General features: G+C 45.9%; 1 protein-coding gene across 1 annotated transcript in view; it reads left to right on the forward strand.

Moving 5' to 3' along the window:
• The first annotated feature begins 327 nt into the window (after positions 1 to 327).
• Positions 328 to 23,121, forward strand: part of LOC126183450 (transforming growth factor-beta receptor-associated protein 1-like) — a 165,396-nt gene continuing 142,602 nt past the window's right edge. The window contains exon 1 of the mRNA XM_049925444.1: positions 328 to 724. Within this exon, the coding sequence (XP_049781401.1) occupies positions 650 to 724 (75 nt within the window). The 5' untranslated portion in view covers positions 328 to 649. The remainder of the gene's footprint in view (positions 725 to 23,121) is intronic.

Genomic DNA, 23,121 nt, shown 5'->3' on the forward strand with positions numbered 1-23,121 from the left:
CATCATTCGACTCTGCGATTCACGACATTATTTATTATGATATACCAATGGTAAGAACATTTTTGTCTTTTATCTCGGTTATTATAGTATCTCTGGAAAGGTTATATAGTTAATGCGCCTTTGACTCACAATTAATGATAAGGGTAAGGTGTTTGTGCCAAATCTTCGATGCAACATTGTCTTGAAACGGCCTACTGAAAAATATAATACAAAACAGCTTAATACGCCAAAACGAATAATGCTTTTGCCGCATCGAGTCAAAGACGGTACTAGTATGATGTAAAAGTCTGTGGCCCAAAACGGAAGCGGTATAATTCTGCCGTTACGTATATTAGCGTGACGTGACGGCCAATGTGAATTGGCCTTTCAAGACTCTGTCCTGCACAACCACGCGAGTTTAATAGGAAGGTTCTTCCCTATGTACTCTATGACCCCATGAAGACTAGTGTCTGTCTGCAGAACAATTTTTTCTTTTTCCGCTTCTGGTGACTAAAGTTCTTAGTAATGTAAGAGGTAATTTTACCGTAGTTCATACGTTGGCTACCCTGTCATATCAGCTGGCGGTGACATTTGTTTGTGATGGAGGTGTAATGTTGTTGTTTGGTTCGTATGTACAGAACCCGGTGAATGTGTCATTTTGTTCTGAAATATGAGTGTGAAAGCATTTGAGTGTACCTCTGTCATAGACTCCTTTCACGGCCCGGGAGACAGCGAAATTTCAAAGGTAGTGTGTCTGCAATCTGTGTGTCAGTATGGTAGAAATTTCAAAATGCTGTAATAAACATTGTTCTTAATCAGGAGAGGGGCGATTGCTACAATTAATACAGTTTTTAGTTTGAAACAGCCATTAGTGTATGCGGTTACTGTTCATTCAGAATACGCTTCAGCTGATTCCATTTGGAGATGAGAAAAATTTCTGCGTCTTTCGCCGCAGCTTTTGTAGTACACTGCATTAGAATTAGTCTACAAGCCACGTATGGAAACCTTTGTCACGAAATTGATAGTATTTGATTATAAATGTATTACCTCATGAAGGCGAAGAGAAGTTACTGATTGAGGTGGCAAAGCCTTGAAGTTCTGACGCATAGATATATATTGTGTTCATGTATATTTTGAGCAACTTCTTTTTGTTGTATTAAGTTGACAGTTCCTATAACATTGTTGAGATGATCCCTGGATTAGTAAATAAAACCTATTTTTTGACTGCCACCTTCCTGTCCGAATTCTTATTTTCTTAGCTCTCCTTAATCACTTGAAGCAACTGATAAGATGCCACTTCAGTTATTTTCCTTAATGATCAAACTTGAATATAGCATCTTCAGTCATACTGCTGAGTGTGTAAATTTACTAGGATAGATATGAAGTGGAGAGGTTGTTGTCTTTATAAATTTGTCCACCCATGGGTAAATAATTAGGTGTTAGAACCTTAACAGAAATGTACCATGGAAAATATTAAAATTGCAGAATTTTGCTGCGCTGTTGTTCCATAAATGGAATGAACACCCAATTGCTAAGCTGGTAATGGCTGTTACATTATCCCTAAAATTAGAAAAATCGAAAGAGGAAAGCAATTTCTGGGCTTAGCAAACAATGCTATACTGTGCTGGTAGATGTCTCAATGTAGCAGGGTTATTCAGTGTCATATTAACAAGTGCTACAACCTGACCCTCTTAAATTTATTTTATGTTAAATATGTGCGTAGTATTAATAGGTGGTAAACAAAACAGTTGAATTTTTGACTTTCAGAACAGTATTGATTCGTTCACAACTTCTAATTAAGCTATAACAGTGAAACTGAGCTCATGCAAAAGTTCTGTTAAAGAGCTTTCATATGATATAAAACGTAATTGGTCGAATATAACTATACAGTTTTTTGTAAAAACATCATTTGAATTTACTGAATTTTGAAAAACTGTGTTTTTAAAATTCTCAAGTATATGTGAAATATACTGTTTTCCACTACATGTTCAGAAAGCCTCAACTTTCAATGAGTGTGGGATCACTATCAAAAGTAATTTTATATTTGTTATGATTCTGTTAAATGTCAGTTACTGTTATTTTACTACCCATAACAATTTTACAAAATCATAGTTGGATTTATTACTTTTGCTACGAAATTGTTCTTTCCATAGAAATAACTGTGTTTTAAAGTGTAGCACTAGCTAAATTAATAACTCAAAATTAATAAATAGACCTACATATTTAAAATATATATTCTAATATGAGCGAAAAGAAAAAAAGATGCTGTATATAAAAGCCGAGAAAAGGAAGAGAGAGTGAGAGAAGTGAGAGAGTGAGAGTGTGTGTGTAACAGCCAGATAACATACAAACAATGGGTCTCTATTGATTGTACATCTCTATAAACCATCAGAAAATCCTCAGATGACTTCTTTTTAGAAATTAAAATGATTTACACAGCTTTTCTTTGTGGTCAGTCAGCAATCAACCTCCCAAAAATATTGAAAAATGAATTTACGGAACATGAGTTCTTGGGTTACCATTGGCCCAACGCACAAGCAACAATTCATACCTTTGTAGCTTATTACAAAGATGGCGACAAACTAGAGCGTGTCTTATCGTGTCTGAATGCCTCACACGACACTTGCTTTGCCTGTGTTCCAATCATACTTGATCGACTTTGAGCAACCAAATTTAACAGATAACCAAGTAAAATATATCACTTCACTGGTGGAGTGTCAGTTCCATATAAACATAGAAATGAATTCATCAACCTAAGTTGTTATAAAGACTTCCACATTAAAGCCCAGTGGCACTTTCAGCCACCTCTTGTGGTAATGGAGCTAATTGTGATGGTGGTGGAACAGTCAAGTGACTGGCTGCCCAAGCAAGTCTGCAACACCCATACACTGATCAAATCATGACACCCAAACAACTTTTATTTTTTAATCCAACACTGGTAAGGCAAATACAGTTTTTTCACCTGTTATAAGCTATTTGTTTTGATGTCCATGTAGATATATGTAATAACACACAGCTGATGAGAATTAAACCTAATATTTAAAACAAATTAATTTTCAAAAGTGTTTTAAAGCACAATCTTAAACATAAAATTACTTTTAATAGTGATCGCATACTCGTGCCAAGATGAAACTTTCAGAATATGTAGAGAAAAACAGTACCTTTCACACATATTTTCCTTTGAGAATTTTAAAAATCCAGCCTTTAAAAGTTCAATAATGATGTATTTATTTAAGAAGTGTATATTTATATACAACTAATTATATTTTATCACATGAGAGCCATTTAAAAGAGCTTTTAAGTGAACTGTTTCATTGCTCTAGCTTAATTAGGAAAGAAGTTATAAACAAACCAATAATGTTGCGCAAGTCAAAATGTCGATTGTTTTTACATTTTTGAACACCCATTACTCAGTTACCTTTAATCACAAAAATGTGAAAAAAATTGTTGTGTGTTTCTATTTATGAACACTACATGGACATTTAATTTCAAATAAATCCAAGAGGTTCAGGTTGAAAATCACACTTTCATTTATTGATTTGATATAGACGTGAAGAACTGACAAATGGTTCACATTACTAACAACACGTAAACATTTGCAAAATAAAATTCAATGAACTAACGGAAATAGGGGTGTTGTGTATGGAAATGTATTTGCTATTAACATCTTCAAAAATATTTGATGACTTATAAAATTGGACTGAAGTGGGAAAATTCAGGGCTGTAGATGTAACTATAGAATGTGTGATGTATATAAGAGGTATGTCACTACATATTCATTATTTTGCCAACTCACAATTAACATTCACCTTGCAACCTCATTTAGACTGTGGACTAAACAACTGTTCAGTCTGTTGTGACAGCCTCATAAAATTAAAATATGTTAGTCTAGTTACAATACAATCCAAAATATTGTTCCTATCAGTGGATTTCCATCTCCACTAAACATATGTGGGTCTAGTAAATACCACCATCTAAGCTACCAGACACAAGAAATGCTATTTTTAAACAAAACAGAGAAACAAGAAGGTCCCAGATGCCATCTGTGTAACACATGACACTGAACTTTAAACAGTTTACCAAGGGCTTTAATTGTGCACTAAACTCATTGATTATTTTCGAAACGAGTAGCCTATATGACAGCATAGGCTACACACGCTCTTTTTCATCAACAACAACCCAAGTATAACATTACTCTTTCCATACACTCATCAGTTTTCTACATTAACACAAAACTGACACTTTGCGGTGGAAAGGTGCCAAACGGATGCAAATACTGAAATCTTTCAGATTCAAGTGGATGAACTTCCAGGGGACATTACAGCCAACAGTGCCATATGACATTTCCATTTCCATGCTTCAACCATAGCAGCTATGTACTGTATAGTGGAATCTTAGTTGCAGTGAACATTGGTCCCTTCAGTGATAAGAGGCTTTTGTAAACCAAGAATCCAAATATTTACTGCCACCGTTGTAAGAAAAGATGACACAACTTTTTTTTTTACCCAGTGCTTCTGCAGTTGTAACTAATTGAAGTCTCCATTATTTGATAATGAATATTCCAGAATGGAAACAGAAAACAAAAGTGAGGGAGGACAGCCCTTTACCTGCAGTTGGCTGGTGGGTGGTGATGCACAGAAAACACCTTGTAATAACTGCGGGATTAACAGCTCATTCAAGATACGGTGATATTTGCTGAGGTGATATGTGTGCGCTATGCACTGCCTGTCAGTCAAGTGTGGGTGAGCAGTTTCCTTTCTGCATTTTTGCTACTAATCATCCATTCAATTTTTTAACTATACATTGTCATACCAAACAATCTACCAAGTTAATAGAATAGAAATTTAGAGCATAATTTGTATCTAACATTGCACCACAGTGCATGTGCGTGCACCCACACACAGTCAATGTAGAGTATGCCCAATTGCTACTCACTATATAGCAGAGATGCTGAGTAACAGATAGGCACAACAAAAAGACTGTCTCAGATAAGTTTTCGGCCAGCAAGGCCTTCGTCAAAAATACAACCCCCCCTAACGCCACACTGCGAGCAAGAGCACCAGCACATGATGAGAGGAGCGACGGGGTGGGGGTGAGGAGGAGGCTGTGGTGGGAAGTGGGAAGGGGGAGGGATAGTAGGGTAGGGGTGGGGGACAGTGAAGTGCTGCTGGGGAGTGCACAGGGATGACATGAAGAGAGGCTAGGGCAGCTATGTGCAGTCGGGAGGTTGGACAGAGAAGTGGGGGGCGGTGGGGGTTGCAGAAAAGGAGAGAAGTAAAAATATTGGATGCGATGGTGGAATGAAAGCTGTGTATTGCTGGAATGGGAGCAGGGAAGGGGCTGGATGAGTGAGGACAATCACTAACAGAGGTTGAGGCCAGGAGGGTTATGGGAACAGAGGATATATTGCAGGGAAAGTTTCCACCTGCGCAATTCAGAAAAGCTGATGTTTGTGGGAAGGATTCATTTGGCACAGGCTGTGAAGCAGTCATTGAAATGAAGGATGTTGTGTTGAGCAGGATGTTCAGCAACAGGGTGGTCCACTTGTTTCTTGGCCCCAGCTTGTTGGTTGTCATGCCCACATAGAATGCAGCACAGTGGTTGCAGCTTAGCTTGTAGATCACATGATTGGTTTCACAGGTAGCCCTGCCTTTGATGGGATAGGTGATGTTTGTGACTGGACTGGAGGAGGTAGTGGTGGGAGGATGTATGGGACGGATCTTGCATCTAGGTCTATTGCAGGGATATGAGCCATGAGATAAGGGGTTGGGAGCAGGGGTTGTGGAGATATGGATGAGTATATTCTGTAGGTTCGGTGGATGATGGAATACCACTGTGAGGTGGGGTGGGAAAGATAGCGGGCAGGAAATTTCTCATTTCAGGGCACGACGAGAGATAGTAAAAACCCTGGCAGAGAATGTAATTCAGTTGCTCCAGTCCTTGGTGGTACTGAGTTACAAGGGGAATGCTGGACAGTGAGACTTTGGTAGGTGGTGGGAGACTGGAAAGATAAGTCACGGGAGATTTGTTTCTGTGCAGTTGTGAGGATAATTATGGTCTGTGAAGGCTTCAGTAAGATCCTCCATATATTTTGAGAGGAACTGCCCTACCCTCTCTCCACCTCAACCCTGTGTGCTTCCCAGCAGCACTACACTGTCCCCCACCCCTACCCTACTATCCCTCTTCCTCCTTGTCCCAGCCTCCTCCCTACCCCCACCTATTCGCCACTCCCGTCATTCACTGCTGTTCCTGCTCGCGATGTGGCTCCAGTTGCCAGAGGCTGTAGTCGTGTGGAAATACTGAACCATACAATGACAACCAAATGTTTTGCCCCATTGTTCAAAATGGTGGTAATAAGCAATGTCTAAATCCAGTATGCTGTTTGTGATGTCACAAACACAGTAAACATGTAACAGCAATTACACATCCCCCCTGCGGGTCCGGGGATTAGAATAGGCCCGAGGTATTCCTGCCTGTCGTAAGAGGCGACTAAAAGGAGTCCATCCCCCTCACGGGGGTAGTTAGCGCCTGCGTCCAGAGACGGACGGTTCCACGACCTATAATTGTGGTCTTTCTGGTTTTTCACTTCTCGTTTCTTCCTTCCTTTTGTTGGTTCCTTTCTTTGCTCTTCTCCACCTCACTGTCTTCCTTACTCTTTCCCTTGACTTCTCCTTGCCTTCTCATTGCCTTTTTCTCCTTGCCTTCTCATTGCCTTTTTCTCCTTGCCTTCTCATTGCCTTTTTCTCCTTGCCTTCTCATTGCCTTTTTCTCCTTGCCTTCTCATTGCCTTCTTCTCCTTGCCTTCTCATTGCCTTCTTCTCCTTGCCTTCTCATTGCCTTCTTCTCCTTGCCTTCTCATTGCCTTTTTCTCCTTGCCTTCTCATTGCCTTCTTCTCCTTGCCTTCTCATTGCCTTCTTCTCCTTGCCTTCTCTGGTCTCTGACTCGGCGTTTGAGACAGTCTGTCCTCTTTCTCCCTCTCTCTCTTCTTTTTCCTCTTCTTCCTTCCTCCCTGTGCGTGCCTGAAGGCCGACCCACGCGTTCGCACGCGTAGCCGGTGACGGGGTAACGCGTAAGTCCCCGCCCTGGGTAGACATGTAAGGCACGCGCGTACCCCCTGGTAAAGGCCAGGCCCGGGGAGGGGTGATTGCCTGAGCTGATACCTTCTGACCATGCCGATTGGTCCCTCCGTCTGTTTCTCGGGAGGTGTGACCTGAGGTGTAAACATTCACCTAAGGCGGGAGTGCCCTCTGAGAGGGTCCCCACAAGGAAGGAGCGCGTCATCGGAGACGCTGGCAATCATGGGGGATTCCTCCGCAATGGATTCTACTCCATCGCTTTCGAATTCTGCCCAAAAACGGAAACGTGACCAGCCACCAGTGACAAAAGTACTACCGCCTGCCCCACAGTTCCTCGTCGTTTCTCGATCTGAGGACGGAAAGGATTTTTCCTCTGTCAACCCTTTCGTTATCCAGAAGGGCGTAGATGCCATAGCCGGATCTGTCAAATCTTGCACCAGGTTGCATAACGGTACCTTATTACTAGAAACTGAGAGTGCCTTTCAGGCACAAAAACTGCTTCAGGCCACACTCTTGTACACGTTCCCTGTCCGGGTGGAGGCCCACCGAACTTTGAATTCGTCTCGTGGTGTAGTCTATACTAGCTCCCTCGACGGATTGACTGACGAGGAGATTCAATCTTTCCTCGCTGAGCAGGGCGTGACGGCTGTCCATAGGGTCATGAAAAAGGTCAACAATGACCTTGTACCGACCCGGACACTTTTCTTGACCTTCGATAGTGTTAAGCTGCCATCGCGCATCAAGGCGGGCTACGAGGTTATTTCTGTTCGCCCCTATGTCCCGACACCTACGCACTGCTACCAGTGTCAGCATTTCAATCACACTCGACAGTCTTGTTCCAATGCGGCTAAATGTGTCACTTGTGGCAGGGATGCCCATGAGGGTGACTGTCCACCTCCGTCTCCTCATTGTGTGAACTGTCAGGGTGACCATGCCGCATCCTCCCGCGACTGTCCTGTCTATAAGGAAGAACGCTGTATCCAAGAAATTCGGGTCAAAGAGAAAGTGTCCACCTCGGCTGCTCGCAAGCTATTGGCTAGTAGGAAGCCCGCGCTGCTCCCAGCGGGGAAATACAGTACTGTCCTCGCCTCTCCTCGGACTACCAGGGAGGTAGCAACCCAGACATGCGATCTGACCTTCAGCACCACGGTCGTCCGTTCGGCCAGTGCTAAGATCGCGCGGTCGACGTCTCCTCTTCCTCCCATCACCCCACAGACACCAGCCCCTTCATCAGCTTCTGCTAAGACGAAGACCCCGAAGTCAGATGCACGGGCCTTCAAGAAGGAACCATCCCGTGCAGACTTTCTACGTTCCTCGACCTCCCAGCCTTCGACCGGTACTTCCACCAAACGTCCTTCCAAAAAGGCTCATAGGAAGCACAGTTCTCCTTCTCCGCCACGGCGCATTTCTTCTCCTGCGCCACCCAGCGGTTGCCGCCCCAGGCCGTCATCTGTTTCGCCTGGCCGCACCGCTGGTAGCCGTACATCTGGCCGTTCACCGGCGGAGGAAGCTCCCCCTCCCGGCCATCCTCCCGAGATGGCCGATGAACCTATGGACCCAATGGACGATGACTGTCCGCCTACTGATAGCGGCGGCGGTGCTCGCTCGAAGCCATGCCCTCAGCGGCCTTCGAGGTGACCCCTTTTTTCATCTTCCTTTTCTTACGATGGCACTTATTCACTGGAATATTCGCAGCATTCGCTCCAACCAAGAGGACTTGAAGTTGCTGCTCCGCTTGCACCGTCCGCTCGTCGTAGCCCTCCAGGAAACGAAGCTACGCCCATGCGATCAAATTGCCTTGGCACACTACATCTCTGTGCGTTTTGACCTACCCCCTGTGGTAGGTGTCCCAGCTCATGGAGGGGTTATGTTGCTGGTCCGGGATGATATTTACTACGATCCCATCACGTTGCACACCGGCCTGCAGGCAGCTGCCATCTGCATTACTCTCCCCACTTCTACGTTTTCCTTTTGTACCGTTTACACTCCATCGTCATCTGCCGTTACCAGGGCAGACATGATGCAACTTATTGCTCAGCTACCTGCACCATTTTTGTTGACTGGAGACTTCAATGCCCACCATCCCCTTTGGGGCTCTCCAGCATCCTGCCCAAGGGGCTCCTTGTTAGCAGACCTTTTCAACCAGCTCAATCTTGTCTGCCTCAATACTGGCGCCCCTACTTTTCTTTCGGACACATCTCACACCTATTCCCATTTAGACCTCTCTATATGTACTCCCTAACTTGCACGCCGGTTTGAGTGGTATGCACTTGCTGATACATATTCGAGCGACCACTTCCCGTGTGTTATCCATCTCCTGCAGCATACTCCCTCTCCGTGCTCCTCTAGTTGGACCATCTCCAAGGCAGACTGGGGGCTCTTCTCTTCCAGGGCGACCTTTCAGGATCAAACCTTCACAAGCTGCGATCGTCAGGTCGCACACCTCACGGAAGTCATTCTCGCTGCTGCTGAATATTCCATCCCTCACCCTACTTCTTCTCCACGTCGCGTACCGGTCCCCTGGTGGACCGCAGCATGTAGAGACGCTTTACGCGCTCGTCGACGTGCTTTACGCACCTTTAAACGCCACCCTACAGTGGCGAATTGTATTAATTATAAACGATTACGTGCTCAGTGTCGTCGTATTATTAAAGACAGCAAGAAAGCCAGCTGGGCTGCTTTCACAAGCACCTTCAACAGTTTTACTCCTTCTTCTGTTGTCTGGGGTAGCCTGCGCCGGCTATCTGGCACTAAGGTCCATTCCCCAGTTTCTGGCTTGAAGGTCGCGAATGACGTCCTTGTGGCCCCTGAGGCTGTCTCCAATGCCTTCGGCCGCTTTTTCGCATAGGTTTCGAGCTCCGCTCATTACCACCCTGCCTTCCTCCCCCGCAAACAGGCAGAGGAGGCTAGGCCACCTGACTTCCGCTCCTCGAATTGTGAAAGTTATAATGCCCCATTCACCATGCGGGAACTCGAAAACGCACTTGGCCGATCACGGTCCTCCGCTCCAGGGCCTGATTCTATTCATATTCAGATGCTGAAGAACCTTTCTCCTGCGGGTAAAGGTTTTCTTCTTCGTACATACAATCGCATCTGGATTGAGGGACATGTTCCCGCATGCTGGCGCGAGTCTATTGTTGTCCCGATTCCTAAGCCGGGGAAGGACAAGCACTTGCCTTCCAGTTATCGACCTATCTCACTTACCAGCTGTGTCTGTAAAGTGATGGAGGGAATGGTTAACTCTCGATTGGTTTGGCTGCTCGAGTCTCGACGCCTACTTACCAATGTACAATGTGGATTTCGTAGGCGCCGCTCTGCTGTTGACCATCTGGTTACCTTGTCGACCTTCATTATGAATAACTTCTTGCGGAAGCGCCCGACCGCGGCTGTGTTCTTTGATTTGGAGAAGGCTTACGACACCTGTTGGAGGGCGGGCATTCTCCGCACCATGCATACATGGGGCCTTCGCGGTCGCCTCCCTCTTTTTATTCGTTCCTTTTTAATGGATTGACAGTTCAGGGTACGTGTGGGTTCTGTCCTGTCCGACACCTTTCGCCAGGAGAATGGGGTGCCACAGGGCTCAGTTTTGAGCGTCGCTCTCTTCGCCATCGCGATCAATCCAATAATGGATTGCCTCCCAGCTGATGTATCAGGCTCCCTTTTTGTGGACGATTTTACCATCTATTGCAGCGCGCAGTACACGTGTCCTGGAGCGCTGTCTTCAGCGTTCTCTTGACCGTCTTTACTCCTGGAGTGTCGCCAATGGCTTCCGTTTTTCTGCCGAGAAGACGGTCTGTATTAACTTCTGGTGCTACAAAGAGTTTCTCCCACCATCCTTACGACTCGGTCCCGTTGCTCTCCCAATCGTGGAGACAACCAAATTTTTAGGCCTTACATTTGACAGGAAACTTAGCTGGTCTCCACATGTGTCATATTTTGCCGCCCGTTGTACCCGTTCTTTAAATGTCCTCCGTGTTCTCAGTGGTATGTCGTGGGGAGCGGATCAAACTGTCCTACTTCGTCTATATCGGTCGATCTTCCGCTCCAAGCTGGATTATGGGAGCTTCGTATACTCCTCTGCACTGCCATCCATCTTACGCCGCCTCAACTCCATACAACATCGGGGTTTACGACTTGCGATCAGAGCATTTTATACTAGTCCCATAGAGAGTCTTCATGCTGATGCTGGCGAATTGCCACTCACCTACCGGCGCGATATACTGCTTTGTCGGTATGCCTGTCGGCTACTGTCAATGCCCGACCATCCGTCTTATCGTTCCTTTTTTGACGACTCTCTCGACCATCAATACGGGTTGTATGTCTCTGCCCTGCTACCCCCTGGAGTTCGCTTTCGTCGCCTCCTTCAACACCTTAATTTTTCACTCCCTGCAACCTTTCGAGTGGGCGAGAGCCACACGCCACCTTGGCTCCAGGCTCAGGTCCGCGTTCACCTTGACCTCAGCTCGCTCCCAAAAGAGGTTACCCCCGGTTCGGTCTTCCACTCCCGTTTTTTGGAACTTCGTTCGAAGTTCATCAACATGACTTTCATTTATACAGATGGCTCTAAGACCAATGACGGGGTCGGGTGTTCCTTTATTGTCGGGGCACAAAGTTTCAAATACCGGCTCCATGGCCATTGTTCGGTCTTCACAGCTGAGCTCTTTGCCCTCTACCAGGCTGTTCTTTACATCTGACGCCACCGACATTCTGCTTATGTCATCTGCTCCGACTCCCTGAGCGCCATCCAGAGCCTCAGTGATCCGTACCCGGTTCACCCTTTCGTACACCGGATCCAACGCTCTCTTCAGCAGCTGGTGGACGTCGGTTCTCCGGTTAGCTTTATGTGGGTTCCTGGCCATGTCGGTATCCCTGGGAACGAAGCTGCAGATGCCGCGGCCAAGGCTGCGGTCCTCCAGCCTCGGAGAGCTTCTTGTTGTGTCCCTTTGTCCGATTTTAGCAGGGTCATTTGTCGGCGCATTGTGTCGCCGTGGCATGCCGATTGGGCTGCACTTACAGACAACAAGCTTCGGGCCTTAAAACCTCTTCCCGTGGCTTGGACGTCCTCCTCACGCCCTTCTCGGCGGGAGGAGGTAGTTTTGGCCCGGTTAAGAATTGGACACTGCCGGTTCAGCCATCGCCATCTGCTGACGGCTGCGCCAGCGCCGTTCTGCTCATGTGGGCACTTGCTGACGGTTCGACACATTTTAATGTCCTGTCCATATTTTAACACACTGCGTCTAGATCTTAACCTGCCAAGTACTTTCGATGCCATTTTAGCGGATGACCCACGAGCAGTTGCTCGTGTTCTTCGTTTTATCAATTTGACAAACCTCTCTCAGGACATTTGATGATGCTGTTTTTTAATCCTATGCCTGTCAGTCTGTCTTTTATCGTGTTTTCCCTTTTAGTTGTTGTTGTCCACTTGTGCCTCGCGGTGCATTCTTAGAGTAGTCAGGGCGCTAATGACCATTGAAGTTGTGCGCCCTAAAACCACAAGAAAAAAAAAAAGAAAGCAATTACACATTATTTATAACAAAATTATTCTGGCAGAGTGATTAAGAACCAGGCTACTGCTCCAAAGAGCTGGGATTTGATACTTGGACAATCCTAGGATGTTTATCTTTTACTTCTTTCACTTCTGGCAATGTTTCTTGATGTGAAAAATGCCAAGCAGCACTGTGATTCAGAGTATATATTAAACCATAAATCCTTCTCGAATTGATTAGGTAAGTCAATTCAAAGATAGAAGTAAGTTAAGGGCATACCACCCCCAAAAATTAAACCCCATTATTTCTTGAAAATAAACAACATTGAATGAAAAAAGAAACAGAACCAAATTAAATACACAAGGGAAGGCTGAAAATGGAAGGAATAAATAGAAAGACTATACAAAGGAAATTGCTTGAAGGCGGGGAAAGTAAGAAGAAGTAGATGAAGAGCACATGGTACATATGATACTGCAAGAAAAATTTGATTGACCACTGAAAGATCTAAATAATAAGAAGTCATAAAGAGCAGACAATGTTCCCTCAGAATTGTGGAGGTCCTTGGGAGAACATACTGTGGAAAAGTACTTCACTTTTTGTGTGCAAGATGAAAGAGACAGATGAAATACTCTGACATACAAGAAGATTATTATACTTCCAGTTCTAGTGAAAGCGGGTGCTGCCAGGTGCAAATGTAACCAAACTATCAGTTTAATAAGCCATTGTTTGAAAATACTGACATAATATTTGCGGAAGAATGGAACAACTTATGGTGACTTGGCAAAGATCAGTTTGGACTCAGGAGAAATGTAGGAACACATGAAAAAATACTGACCCTGAAACTTACCATAGAAAACAGGCTGATAAAAGGCATGCCTATTTTTAAAGCATTTGTAGACTTAGAGAAAGCTCTTGATAATGTTGACTGGATTACTCTCTTTGAAATTCTAAAGGTAGCAGGAATAAAATACAGGGAGCAAAATGTTATTTACAACTTGTGGTGAAACTGACTGCAGTTATAAGACTCCAAATTCATGAAAGGGAAGTGGTAGTCTGGAGGGGAGTGAGACAGGGTTGCAGTCTATCCCCAGTGTTATTCAATGTGGACATTGAACAAGCTGTGTAGGAAACCAAGGAGAAATTTGGAAAAGGAATTAAAGTTCAGGGAGAAGAAATAAAAAAGGTTTTAAGGATTGCTAATGACATTGTAAATCTGTCAGGGACTGCAAAGGAGTTGTAAGGTCTTTTGAATGCAATGAATAATGTCTCGAAAAAAGTTATAAGATTAATACGAACGGGAGTAAAATAAGGGTAATGAAATGTAATTACATTAGATCAGGCAGTGCTGAATGAATTTAATTAGAAAATGGATGTAGGTTGCAATAATTTTGCAGAGATGAATGGTCTTGCTCAGGATAGACTAGCGTGGAGACCTGCATCAAACCAGTCTTTGAACTGAAGAAGAAGAAGAAGAAGAAGAAGAAGAAGAAAGAAGAAAGAAGCAGCAGCACTCTTCTTCCTCAGCTTGCCATCCTTAGTTTCATCACCCTCCTCTCCCCCTTCAAGAGTTGTACTTAGTGGAGATTTCAGCCTGTAAGCCCATGTCTAGTGCTTTGGCCCATATGGGTCAGAGGATAGCTTGTGTGGTGAGTTGAGTGCCACATACAGTGCCTGAGGCAGTGGGATATTATTCAAGCCTGTAAGCTTACCAGCCCACTGCACTGTGTGCTCTTTTTACATTATTTGCCACTTCAATCTGTTGCCCCCCCCCCCCCCCCCCCCCCAAGGATACCTCTTTTTTTGAGTACCTGCTTGGCCACCACAGGGCCTCAGCCCTTGCAGTGCTACTTCCCTTTCCTTGCTGCATGTCTGTCCTTCTACAATCCTTTTTCCTATCTGTCTTTCCATTGTTGATGGTCTTTCTGCACTGAGTGTGCTTGAATCTGATTTGTGATTTTGGACAATTATTTTCTCGCCTGCAGGCATTCAACAACTTTTTGTTCTTAGCTATATGTTCCCCTGGTTAGGTCTGAGTTGCTACTCCTTTCCGAAATTTAACGTAAGTGCAGATTGTGCAAGAAAGTTCACCCAGCATAGTGTACATTCCACATTTTGTGCCTTTCTCTCTTTGTACCTTTCCTTTCTTGCACCCAGCTCAGTTGTATAAGGTTTACTCAGGCACATGGGGCCCTGTCTGAGTGGACCCTTATTCCTTAGCTGCTCGTGGGACCAAGATGGAACCCTCGAAATCATCTTCTTATCCTCCCAGCGGGAAGAGAGTACTGCCTGGGAGTATTCACACCCATTCATACAAAAGAATGAGAGAGGCTAGTCCTCTTGATGATAAGAATACTTTGGACTGCAGTAACAGGGATCATGGACTCATGAATAACAATGTGTTTATGGTGATAATGAGGAAGGAGGGAACATTTGAAAAAGTGTCCCCCATTTATATCCACAAGGGTTTGCAAGGCCTTGCTGTAACATTAAAATCTATAAAATGATAGCGTAATGGCTCATTGTTGGTCGAAACTAACAGGTCAAAGTAGGTAGACCTTCTTAAGAAATCGCAGAATCTGCATGACCATCATACCATCGTTGAGATGCACACCTCCCTCAACTCCAGTAAGGGCATGGTCACATTCCGAGATATCATGGACATGGACATAGCAGAACTGAAGCAAGAATGGACATCCCAGGGAATAGTCAATGTGGAGCAATTAACATGCAGGAATAATGGGGAAACTGAAAAGATTGCCAGTTTCATTGTCACATTCAATTCTCCAACACTGCCTGAACATCTTACAGTGGGGTTCCTTTGACTTAATGTTTGGCCTTACATTACAAACCCTATGTGGTGCTATAAATGCCAGCATTTTGGCCATACAACCATGAGTTATGGAGGTGAAGTGATATGCGGGAACTGTGGAACAGCCGCTCATGATGCTGGGACTGACTGCATGTCCCCGGCGATCTGCATCGACTGCTCTGGGAACCACCCAGTCTGGAGCCAAGACTACCCTGATTTTGCTGAAGAACACAAAATACAGGAGATAAAAGTGACTGAGAGGATCCCCTATGCTGAAGCCAAAAGAGAATATAAGGCAACGAAACCGCCGTCTTGACCACTTCATATTCTTCCATGGCAGATGCTTTGACACAGACGGCGCCTAGTATGCCTGTATCCACTAGAAGCACCTGTACTTGCATGTGTACATGTCAAAGGAAAAAGAGTAAGGACAAAGCAATCTAGGCAGTTGCACCAGGAAACACCAACAACAGTACCACAGCAAGCGTCCAGAAGGTAAAAGAAAAGCGGAGTGCCCCCTTTCCCCCTCAGCCTGGAAAGGACGGGGTGCAGGGGAAAGCTCATAACATTCAGGTCAAAAGCTGTCCCGAGTGCCATCAGATGTCATTCTTTCCCATCTGACTGATGCGGAGGATATCATGGAGTTAGATGCCTTGAATCCAGGCAGCCCCTCCACTCTCCCTTGCTCTTCAAGTGCTTCACCTCCCTGCTGCAAAGATAGGGGTAAATTAAAACCACACCAATGACATGGCTTCCATACTACAATGGAACATGAATGGGTTCAGGACTCATGGAGGAACTGAAACTCCAAGCATAGGCATGTCCCTTGTGATTTTGTTTACAAGAAATGCATTTTAAAGATACAGATGTCCCTGTGCTACAGGGATATACACTATACCACAAGGATGACCTATCGGGGGAAAGGGCCAAGGGCGGTGTCCCAGTGTTTGTCACTAATGCGCACCACTCCTCTGCCCTCTCCTTGGCTACTGACTTGCAAGCAGTTGCAGTTCAAAATCATGTGTGTCAAAGGATCACAGTTTGCTCACTGTGTTTACCTCTGCAATATGCACTAGAGTCTGAGGCTCTCACGGATCTTATCACCCAACTCCCACAACCATTCCTCCTCCTAGGAGACTTCAATGCCCATCATGTCCTGTGGGGCTTGACCAATACTTGCCCTCGGCGTTGGATTTTGGAGGGCCTCGTGACGTCTCATGAGCTGTGCACCCTCAACACGGGTACTCTTCATTTAGACTTCTCTATATGTACTACCCAACTTGCATGTCGGTTTGAGTGGTACGCTCTTTCTGATACATATTCGAGCGACCACTTCCCTTGTGTTATCCATCTCCTGCATCATACCCCATCTCCATGCTCAACTAGTTGGAACATCTCCAAAGCCGACTGGGGGCTCTTCTCTTCCAGGGCGACATTTCAGGATCAAAACTTCACAAGCTGTGATAGTCAGGTCGCACACCTCACGGAAGTCATTCTCACTGCTGCTGAATATTCCATCCCTCATACTACTTCTTCTCCACGTCATGTACCGGTCCCCTGGTGGACTGCAGCATGTTGAGATGCTATACGTGCTTGTCGACGTGCTTTACGCACCTTTAGAAGCCACCCTACGATGGCGAATTGTATTAATGATAAACGATTACGTGCGCAGTGTCATTGTGTTATTAAAGAAAGCAAGAAAGCCAGCTGGGCTGCTTTCACAAGCTCCTTCAACTGTTTTACTCCTTCTTCTGTTGTCTGGGGTAGCCTGCGCCAGCTGTCTGGCACTAAGGTCCAGTCACCAGCTTCTGGTTTGACAGTTGCAAATGACGTCCTTGTGGCTCCTGAGGATGTCTCCAATGCCTTCGGCCGATTTTTCGCAGAGGTTTCGAGCTCCACTCATTACTACCCTGCTTTCCTCCCCCGAAAACAGGCAGAGGAGGCAAGGCCACCTAACTTCCGCTCCTCGAATCATGAAAGTTATAATGCCCCATTCACCATGCGGGAACTCAAAAGTGCACTTGCCCAGTCACGGTCCTCCGCTCCGGAGCCTGATTTTATTCATATTCAGATGCTGAAGAACCTTTCTCCTGCGGGTAAAGGTTTTCTTCTTCGTACTTATAATCGCATCTGCCGCGAATCTATTGTTGTCCCGATTCCTAAGCTGGGTAATGACAAGCACTTGCCTTCCAGTTATTGACCCATTTCCCTTACCAGCTGTGTCTGTAAGGTGATGGAAGGGATGGTTAACTCTCGTTTGGTTTGGCTGCTCAAATCTCGACGCCTACTTACCAATGTACAATGTGGATTTCGTAGGTGCCGCTCTGCTGTTGACCATCTGGTTACCTTGTCGACCTTCATTATGAATAACTTTTTGTGGAAGCACCAGACAGTGGCTGTGTCTTTGATTTGGAGAAGGCTTATGATACCTGTTGGAGGGCAGGCATTGTCCGCACCATGAATACGTGGGGCCTTCGCGGTCACCTCCCTGTTTTTATTCGTGCATTTTTAATGGATCGAAAGTTCAGGGTATGTGTGGCTTCTGTCCTGTCAGACGCCTTTTGCCAGAAGAATAGGGTGCCACAGGGCTCAGTTTTGAGCGTCGCTCTCTTCTCCATAGTGATCAATCCAATAATGGATTGCCTCTCAGCTTATGTATCAGGCTCCCTTTTCGTGGACGATTTTACCATCTACTGCAGCACGCAGCATACACGTTTCCTGGAGCACTGTCTTCAGCATTGTCTTGACCGTCTTTACTCCTGGAGTGTTGCCAGTGGCTTCCGTTTTTCTGCCAAGAAGACAGTCTGAATTAACTTCTGGCGCTACAAAGTGTTTCTACCACTGTCCTTACATCTTGGTCCCGTTGCTCTCCCATTCGTGGAGACAACAAAATTTTTAGGTCTTACATTTGACAGGAAACTTAGCTGGTCTCCACATGTGTCATATTTGGCTGCCCATTGTACCTGTTCCCTAAATGTCCTCCGTGTTCTCAGCGGTACGTCATGGGGAGCGGATCACACCGTCCTACTTTGCCTATATCGGTCGATCGTCCGCTCAAAGCTGGATTATGGGAGCTGTGTATTCTCCTCTGCACGGCCGTCCGTCTTATGCCGCCTCAACTCTATACAACATCGGGGGTTACGTCTTGCGATCGGAGCGTTCTATACTAGTTCCGTCGAGAGTCTTCATGCTGAAGCCAGTGAATTGCCGCTAACCTACCGGCGCGATACACTGCTTTGTCGGTATGCCTGTCGGCTATTATCAATACCTGACCACCCGTCTTGTCGTTCCTTTTTTTATGACTCTCTCGACCGTCAATACGGGTCTGCTACCCCCTGGAGTTCACTTTCATAGCCTCCTTCAGCACCTTGATTTTTCACTCCCTGCAACCTTTAGAGTGGGCGAGAGCCAAACGCCACCTTGGCTCCACGCTCAGGTTTGCGTTCACCTTGACCTCCGCTCGCTCCCAAAGGAGGTTATCCCAGCTTCGGTATACCACTCGCGGTTTGTCGAACTTTGTTCGAAGTTCATTAATATGATCTTCATTTATACAGATGGCTCTAAGATCAATGACTGTGTCAGGTGTTCTTTTATTCTTGGGGCACACAGTTTCAAATACTGGCTCCATGGCCATTGTGTGCTCTTCACAGCTGAGCTATTTGCCCTCTGTCAGGCTGTTCTTTACATCCGCCGCCACCGACATTCCGCTTATGTCATCTGCTCTGATTCCCCGAGTGCCATCCATAGCCTCAGTGACCCGTATCCAGTTCAGCCTTTCGTGCACCGGATCCATTGCTCTTTTCAACAGCTGGTGGACGACAGTTCTCCGGTTACCTTTATGTGGGTTCCTGGCCATGTCGGGATCCCTGGGAACGAAGCTGCAGATTCCACGGCCAAGGCTGCGGTCCTCTAGCCTCAGACAGCTTCTTGTTGTGTGCCTTCATCTGATTTTAGCAGGGTCATTTGTCGGCGCATTTTATCACTGTGGTCTACACTTACTGAAAACTAGCTTCAGGCCTTGAAACCTCTCCCCACGGCTTGGATGACCTCTTCACGCCCTTCTCGGGGGGAGGAGGAGGTCGTTTTGGCCCGGTTACGGATTGGACACTGCCAGTTCAGCCACCGCCATCTGCTGACAGCTGCGCAGGCGCCGTTCTGCCCATGTGGGCAAGTGCTGATGGTACGCCACATTTTAACGTTCTGCCCAAATTTTAATACACTGCGCATTGATCTTGGCCTGCCATGTACTGTGGATGCAATTTTAGCGGATGGCCCAGTAGCAGCTGCTAGCGTTCTTCGTTTTATCCACTTGACAAACCTGTCTAAGGACATTTGATTATGCTGTTTTCTTTTAATCCCTTGCCTGTTAATGTGCCTTTTATAGTGCTGTCCTTTTTAGTTGCTGTTTTAACATTGTGCCTTGCAGTGCATTCATAATTTAGTCTGGGCGCTAATGACCAACCGAGCGAGGTGGCGCAGTGGTTAGCACACTGGACTCGCATTCGGGAGGACGACGGTTCAATCCCGTCTCCAGCCATCCTGATTTAGGTTTTCCGTGATTTCCCTAAATCGCTTCAGGCAAATGCCAGGATGGTTCCTTTGAACGGGCACGGCCGATTTCCTTCCCCATCCTTCCCTCACCCGAGCTTGCGCTCCGTCTCTAATGACCTCGTTGTCGACGGGACGTTAAACACTAATATCCTCCTCCTCCTCCTCCTCCTGCTAATGACCACGGTAGTTGTGCGCCCTTAAAAAAAAAAAGAAAAAAAAGGTGCTCTTCACACATTTCTCTACTACTATTGGGTCATTCTTTGCCATCAATCTCTCTTTCTGTTCTCCTGCCCTCGCTGACTCTGTTCAGTGGAACTCTTTGACGACCTTCATTCCAGTGACCACTTCCCAATCCGCCTTCACCTACTAAATGGCTCACCATTGAAGCTAAGCCCTCAAAATGGATGGTCAGCAGGGCTAACTGGACACGTTTTAGCAAGCTGGCTGTGTTCAAACACTGTGACGGCATCCAAGGATGGGTGGACCACATCACACTAGTGATTCATCATGCCGTTGACCTCTGCATCCCACCATCCTCAGGTCATCTTAGGAGATGGACAGATGAGTGCTGTTCGTGATGCAGGAAAGGTGTGCGGCTCTTCAACATTTTAAATGCCAACCGACAGCAGGCAACCTTAGGGCCTTTAGAGTTATGAGGGTCAAGGCTCAATGTGTCATTAGGGAGACTAAGAAAAGGTCATGGCAAACGTTCCTGGACTCCATGAATTGTTCCACTTCTTCTATAAAGGTATGGGAAGCCATTCGGAGGTTTTCCGGTAAATGCGGCAGTGCTGAAACAGGGGTGCCTCCAAACAACACCCAGAGACATTGCTCTGGCGCTGGCCAAACATTTTGCACAAACTGCTGCCAATGCAAGCCAGGATCCGGCTTTTTGTCACTATCGTGCGAATGTAGAGAGGGAAAAGTTGGACTTCAGGTCCAACAGTTCTGAGGCCTACAACGCCCCTTTCTCGATGTGGGAGCTCAAATTGGCACTGACTGAGATTTGTGACACAGCACCTGATCACAACCAAATCCGGTACTACATGCTTCGACATTTGCCAGTGGCATCAAAGGAAATCCTCCTCGAATGTTTCATTTTAATGTGGCAGACAGGCAACTTACCCAACCCATGGAGGGAGGCAATTCTGATCCCTCTCCTCAACCAGGAAAGGGCTGAACATCTCCCAGTAGTTATCAGAGTATTGCCTTAAAAAGCTGTGTAGGAAAGACCCTGGAGTGAATGGTTAACCATCGTCTGATCTGGCTGTTAGAGACCAGGCAACTCCTTAGCCACTCTCGGTGTGGATTCCGAAGATTTTGGTCCACTGTCAACAGTCTTACCCTCCTACAGGTGGCTATTTAGCAGGCTTTCCTCTGTAAGCATCACTGTATCAGCATATTCTTCGATATGAGTAAGGCATACAATACTCCTTGTAGACACTGTGTTCTCACACAACTGCATCCATAGTACTTTCGTGGCCACCTCCCCATCTTCATACGATTCTTCCTATCTCAGCGGTGTTTTAGGACCTGAGTTGGTGAGACACTGTTTAATCGATTTGAGCAGGAGAATGGTGTTTCTTAGGGCAGTGTTTTAAGTGTTATCCTCTTTGCCATAGCCATCAACAGTATCACATCTACTGTAAGGAGTCCTGTGCAGTGCTCTTTATTTGTAGACAATTTTGCTGTTTTCTGTTCCTCCTCCAGTGTTGCAATGGTGAGCCATCAGTTGCAACTTACAGTGCGGAGGTTAGACGAGTGGGCTGCAAAGATGGGTATCCAGTTTTCTGCATATAAGTGTGTGTGTGTTCATTTTAATCATTTTCATTGTCTTTTTCTTTGGTCTGCCTTGACTATGGGGGACACCAACCTACATTTTAGAGACACAGTGCGGTTTCGGGGCCTCATTTTTGACTCCTGATTTTCATCGTTACCACACCTGCAAGACCTGAAATCCAGAACCCTGAAGGCACTAAACATCATCAAGTGCCTTAGCCACAAGTCTTGCGGAGTGAACAGGGTGCATCTCCTTCAGTTTTATAGGGCTTTTGTGCATTTGCGACTGGACTATGGTTGCACGGTGTATGGGTCAGCGAGGTCCTCTTACTTTCGGATTATTGGCACTGTCCATCATGAGCGGATTCGGCTGGCCACAGGTGCTGCAACCACCACCAGCTTGCTGAACAGTGTCTTGTTAGCTTTGAGATGATCCACTTCAGTGACTTTCTTTCAAGGATTGCTCCATTCAGAAGGTGACTCCAGAGTCAGAAATAGTCACTGAAATGAAGGTCATCAGTAAATTCCCACTAAGAAGAGTCTGTGGGGTCTGTGGCCCAGTAAAAGAGGTCTTTGGCTGAGTACGACGCAGCAGTAGCGGAGAAATGACTGGGATTGCCCGTGTTGTGGATGCATAGCTCCTCAGAGATTGTCTTAAACTTGATTCCTGGAGTGAGGAGATTTCCCTAAATCACTTCAGGTGAATGCTAGGATGGTTCCTGTGACAGGCCATGGCTGACTTCCTTCCCCATCCTTTCCTAATCCGATGGGACCAGTGACCTCGCTGTTTGGTCCCATCCCCTGAACCAACCAACCAACCAACCTGGAGCAAGTAGAATGAAAGCCTCATAATGCATTATGGACATTGAGGTCTCCCAGTAGGATGAATGGCCCAGGGAGTTGACCCAAAAGATCTGTGAGGGCCTTGGAATCTACAGCTTTCTGAGATGGTAAATACAAAGTGCATACAGTGATCCTTTGATCCACATGAACATCAGTGGCAACTGCTTGCATGTTAGTAACTGGATTTAGAGCAGAGGAGTGGTATGTGTCATTGGCAAACACAGCTACCCATCCCTTGGCCCCTTTCCCACTTGTCATCCTTGCAGTGGATGGTGTAGCCTAGTAGTACAGGGGTGTCAGTTAGTTTAAAATGTGTTTCTTTTAAACACAAGCACAGGGGACATACCTGTGCTAGGAGTTTGGTCCTCCACACATGTCCAGAACCCATTGCTGTTCCACTGTAATATGGGAGCTATTTTATCAGTGACATTTTTCTTCCGCCCCGTCTATCCATTGGTGTAGAGATCCTGCAGAGTATGGAGGCTTGGTCTGGGGGTTAGATGGTTATCCAAACAGACTTCATATTCCATTATATCTGGGACCAAATCATTAGAACCATCAGAGGGAATGAGTTCTGTATGGTCTGACAGTTTATGA

This window comes from Schistocerca cancellata, chromosome 4 (genome assembly GCF_023864275.1).
Source record: "Schistocerca cancellata isolate TAMUIC-IGC-003103 chromosome 4, iqSchCanc2.1, whole genome shotgun sequence".
Lineage (NCBI taxonomy): Eukaryota > Metazoa > Arthropoda > Insecta > Orthoptera > Acrididae > Schistocerca > Schistocerca cancellata.